The sequence below is a fragment of the Camelina sativa genome, chromosome 12 (genome assembly GCF_000633955.1).
Source record: "Camelina sativa cultivar DH55 chromosome 12, Cs, whole genome shotgun sequence".
NCBI lineage: Eukaryota > Viridiplantae > Streptophyta > Magnoliopsida > Brassicales > Brassicaceae > Camelina > Camelina sativa.
Window position 1 is genome coordinate 29,440,205 of NC_025696.1, and position 5,565 is coordinate 29,445,769.

General features: G+C 36.4%; 1 protein-coding gene across 1 annotated transcript in view; it reads left to right on the forward strand.

Annotated features, from left to right (window-relative positions):
* LOC104732875 (crossover junction endonuclease MUS81-like) overlaps nucleotides 3,763–5,565 on the forward strand; it is a 4,055-nt gene continuing 2,252 nt past the window's right edge. The window contains exons 1-5 of the mRNA XM_019233831.1: nucleotides 3,763–4,117; nucleotides 4,541–4,635; nucleotides 4,731–4,809; nucleotides 4,917–5,003; nucleotides 5,099–5,221. Of these exons, the coding sequence (XP_019089376.1) occupies nucleotides 3,921–4,117; nucleotides 4,541–4,635; nucleotides 4,731–4,809; nucleotides 4,917–5,003; nucleotides 5,099–5,221 (581 nt within the window). The 5' untranslated portion in view covers nucleotides 3,763–3,920. The remainder of the gene's footprint in view (nucleotides 4,118–4,540; nucleotides 4,636–4,730; nucleotides 4,810–4,916; nucleotides 5,004–5,098; nucleotides 5,222–5,565) is intronic.

The window sequence follows — 5,565 nt, forward strand, 5'->3', positions numbered from 1 at the left end:
GCTACCTGCATACACCCTAATCATAAACCCTCAAAGAACCTCAACTGTAACATACCATAGCAATGTTCAACCTAATCGCATCATATCCAATACACTGAATCAAGCTATTGTACTAAGAATTGCTACACACAAAAAAAACAGACAAAAATGTAGGAAATGAGAATGAATCAATACAAACCATACACAAATAACTTACAACAACAAAATGGTCAATGATACACTTAAAAGAGGAAACTTTAAGATCGGGCATGTCAGAATTGAGGTTACCTTGAAGACGGGTCCAAATCCATTTTTGCCAAGTTTATGAGTTGGGAGAAAATCTTTGGTAGCGGAAACTAACTTGAAAGAGACATATTTGGTTTTCCTTCTACTCAAATTACCTCCGTCTCAAAAACTTCTTCTATGGTTTTGTGATAGAAAATTGACTGAAATTGGAGAATCAAAGAGAGATATCCGAAGAAGATAGAAAAAGGAGATGAGAGAGAGCCTAACTTTCCAAATGTATTGCATTTCTTCTTCGGATGAAAATTGTGGCAAATCCATTACAATTACGCTATAGCTTGAGAAGACAATTATAAAGGATATGTTGGTGGTGATACACGGAGTGTCTGTTACAATGTGAACACATCAGCCGCAATTCTCTCTCTCTCTCTCTCTCTATGGGTTGAAGAAGAAAATCATATGACATGAAGAAGAAGAAGAGCGAGACTTTTAACTTGTTTTGATTTGGTCTGCTAGAGACTTACGAGTAGAGAGAAGATGACGTGGAACCGAGAGTAATTAACATTGGTTCAAAATTATGAGCTGTATTAATTGTTATATTTTGATTGGCTAGCTGTTTTAAATTAGGTGTCAACTCCTAGTTTCTCTAAAATGCTGAGGTGGCTTGCTGAGGGAGAAAGTTAGCCAACTTTCATAGTATAGATTTTTTAACCAAAATTTTTATTCAACCTTAACTAAAACCTACCCAATGTAAAAACAAAACGGTAAAAAATTTAGAGAAAAATTTAGGATTCGATTTACAGATTAAAAATTGTTTTTATTTACAACTCTTGTTTTTGGAAGAGTTATATTTAGAAGACAAGATTAAAAACAAAAGCAATACAAAAGCAAAGCTATAACAAAACGTAGTACTACTAACTGTTTTCAAAATGCAATAATACTTTTTTTTTTGTTCAAAGATTTTCCATTATAAAGTACGATTGTTAACTACAAGGGTGAAATGTATTTTTGAAACACTAAGCTGGAGGAAAACACGAATGGAATAGTCCCAATTAAGTCCACACAAGAGAACCACAGAGAAGGCAAGTTGAAGTAGAACGAATCGCGGAACGTGACAGAGAATTTGACAAAGGAGGATGAACGTACTAGCTCAAGGAAGACGACCAAACCAACCTTCTAGCAAAACCAGAGAAAACCCAATCAAGTGGGTAAACTGAACCATCCACGATTTGCAATAAGAGGAACCCGATTGAATACTCAGCCATGGAAGGGTAATCAGAGACGAACCACAAAAATAATCCAAGACAGATTACCATAGCAGAACAAGTCAACCAGGCTAGCAACCAAATCAAAGAAGAGAGGCCACAAAAGAGCTGATACCGGATTGCACAAAAAGGCCAACCCGTAGATTAAGGACCTCTAAATCCAAAAATCTAGCCTAAACCAATGATTAGACCGTCCTAAACAAAGAAAGACATAAGCGATCAAATAACATAAAAACCAAAGCCAAGTCACTCAACACAACCAAAAGAGGAGGAACCCAAAAACAATGAGGCCGTTGTCGCAAAACCAAAGAGAACTTTAAAGCGAAGTCAGGGATACAAGCTGACTAAATACAAGCCTCAGACGAGACAGCACCACCGCAAAGCCTACAAAATCCAAGAAAAAGCTCTTCAGATCCACCTCGAAAGCAACCAGAACATGCGACAAGTCACCACCGACTCACAATCAAACGAGAACAAAGCCGATGGACTAGAATGTCGAGACATTAGAACCATATCGGGGACCTGAAACCTCCACGATCAGAAAGATGAGAAGGAGCCACCGGGGAATAGATCCACTTTCAAACATCAACAATCGGCCACCAAACCTCCGAGATAGTCACCACGCCGGAAAGAACTATCATCACCGAGAGGAAATGACAAAGGGTGGAGACGAAAAAGCTGAGGTTTGACAAAGCTATGAAGACAAACAGGAATGACTTAAAACGAGAAGAAACTAGAACCGACGATGGTGCTGTGGAAGCCACCCATCACCGGCCATCAGAGAGAAACTATTGGTTGACGGCTAGGGCGAACGCTTCTTCGAGAGAGGAAAAAAAAGGATAAGTATTGATGCAATAAAAATTTTGGTTAAAAAATCTAAACTAGGGGTATTGGACTTGTATTTGGTAGGATTTTAATATTTTAGAATTTTGAAAGATTTGATTGAGTTTTTAGGAGATTTGATTATTTTTTAAAGTTTTCCTATTTAAAAAACAAGAAAATGAATGTGATTCTATGAGATTTTGTTATTAAACTTTGGGTGATTTTAAAATATTTACAACACAGACAAAAAAAAAGCTTTTTGTTAATAAAAGGCACGACTACAGATTTTATGCACAAAAAGCATGAAGAGTAGAGTGAGCTCTACGACCAGCTTCTGTGTGATAGAAGCTCATCAAGTCGATGTAATCAAAGGGTCTGAAGACTCGTGGATGCTTCTCGTCAATAAGTTCTTTTGGTGAATCTATGGTAGGATTTTAATCTAAGGAGGGAAGAAGAGGAAACATGTAGATATTTCAATTGCCAAGAGAGAAACGACAGAGGAAGCCTAGTAGTAACTGAAATCCTTTTAAAAACTATCTCAGAAGGTGTGATTTTATTAGACATAATTTTCAACTAAAACACAAAAAAAAAAGTCTCATAGAATCATGCAAAGTATTAGTTTTTTAAAAAGTTGTGAAATGTTGAATAACAGTAGATTTCAAGTAAGTTTTATAAATAATTGATTGAATAACAAGAGATTGTAGAGTAGTTTAAATAATATTATATAAATTCAAGTTGAATAACGTAGGATTTTAAAAGATTTTATAAAATCATCAATTGAATAACATAGTATTTTGAGAATGCTCTAAAATCTTTTAAAATACCAAGTTCAATACCTCCTAAATGATCTCTTATTAAATACAGTATATATAGAGAGATACAGTCCCTAAGACCAACTCCAACCCATCTCTATTTCCATCTTCATAATAGAGTTTGGAGTCAATTTTGTTCCAACCCATCTTAATTTTCATCTCCAAAATAGAGATCTCCAATTTTTTCTCTATATTTGAAGACCTCTCTTTTTTCTTTACACTACAATTTGGAGATCTCTATTTTTTCCTCCAAAATGAAGTAGGGTTGGAGTAAAAACCAACTCTAAAATAGAGTTACTCCATTTTGAAGAAATAAATGGAGATATGAGTTGGAGATTGGGTTTAGTTGTGCTCCGGTTTACTAAAGCAAGCAAATCAACTCAGTTTAACCAAGTGAAAGTCAACAATTTAACATTTATAAACCGGTTTTGGTTTATTAAACTAAATCAAACGGGTATAATTCTTGATTATAATTTGATTTCCATTCTGGTTTAAGAGGTGGATTGAGATTTTAAAAACCGGTTTAGTTCAATTGAAACCAAGATTCTTTTATATCGAAGTTCTTGGAAATTGGATTATTTAAGCCTCTGTGTCAGACTGAGGCTCTTGACTTGTCACATCGATGTTTGTCAAATCCCCCAAATTTTGAAAATTCACAACAGAACGCCTAAAGCGTTCATCACACACTTCTCTAGCAAACCAAAGATCAAACCTTTGCAAGAAAATTCCCTCTTTTAGTGTAATAATGCACCAAAGAATTTGATAGATTCTAAACTCTTTGTAGTGTTGGGTAGTAGTGATGGTTGATGAGAGAAGGGTACGGTGTGCAGCGAACAAAGGTTTAGCTGATTATGTGTTGAAGAAGAAGCGAGAAGAAGACGCTGCTAGGCCTAAGGGTTTGTCAGAACACTTGGAGAGGACGTTTGTTAGGGCGTATAGAAATGTCTGTGACGCTAAAGATTCAATTGACACCCTCAAAGACTTGTCGCAGATCAAGTATGTTTCTTGCTTTCTTTTTTCCTCCATAGATTTTTGGGTTTGTGGGAAATGTCCTTCTCCTAGAGTTTTTTAGCTGTTCTTGCTCGGTTATAGGTTAAAGATGTGACCTTTGTTCATTTTCTCTGGAAAAGATGTGACCTTTCTGTGTTTCTGGTTCGAAATTCTCTGATTTTTCATGATTGATTTCTGATACAATCTGTTGAGAACAAAGATGTGGCCTTTGTTCAATTTTTATTGACTTCTCATGCATTAGTGGTTCTTTAAGAAGATTGAAACTGTTCAAGAATCAAAGAATCTGTATTTGTTGCTTCAAGATGTTTTCATTCTTGTAAGGGAAATAGTTGTTGAGTGGCTGGATTTGTATCTCCACCCGATTGTTTGGTTTTTGTTTTTATATGTTGGCTGGATTTGTTTGCGTAGGGGCTTTGGCAAGTGGATGGTTAAGCTCATGCAAGGATATTTTGTTATTGGGGATGAAAGTTCTGAGCAAGAGGACTTACCTGGAAACCGTGCTGGTATTGGTGACTGCTCTGTATCTATTATCTCACATTGTTCACTTGAACTATCAATGTAATGTTTTTATGTAAGCGGTGCTTTTATTTCTGTTCAGGGAAAAAGGCCAAGGGAAAGAAACCGTACAGGCCACAAATAAAAACTGCGGCTTATGCATTACTGATAACATTGCACAGGTTTAGTAGTTACATGTGTATTTTCCACGCAATGTAGTTCTTTCTTTCATCTCAGTGAACCCTTCTTCAGGACTGTGTTTATGGCGTTAATGTTTTTCTTTTACCAGAGAGACTGCAAACGGGAAAAAATTCATGCGTAAACAAGAGCTTATGGACGCTACTGAAGCGAGTGGGCTCTCACAAGTTCCTATTGTGTATGATTCAATTTATGTTCCAGTCTCTGATATGTTGTTAATTTTGTACCCAATCACTGCTGTTTGAATTTATTCTCCCTCATTCTTGTTGATAGACCAGAGAAAGGAAAAGGAAAAGCAGGAATTGGACAGTCGAAGAGGGAGTGGTATAGCGGATGGAGCTGCATGACAACACTTATACACAAGGGATTGGTGGTGAAATCTAGCAATCCAGCAAAGTAAAAAAAAAAAAACTCATTGCTAAAAAACCATGTCTTATGTATTTTCTGCATTTTGACTTGTATTATTTATAAAGAAGTAGGCCTTACCTTGAGACAAGGATGACTTGACTTGTTTTTTCTTGTAGGTACAGTTGAAGGCCATGATGCAGCAAATGAATGTATCGTGCGATCTCGATTATCTAATCCAGTTGAAATCTTATCTGATGATGAAGTGGAGCCTGCACAGCAAGCAAAAAGACCGCGTAATCAAGATTCAACCTACTCTTTTACCATGAGAGAAGAACAGCCGTATGTCGATGCAAGATCCAGGGCACAATCATCCATTCCAGCAGGACCTTCTA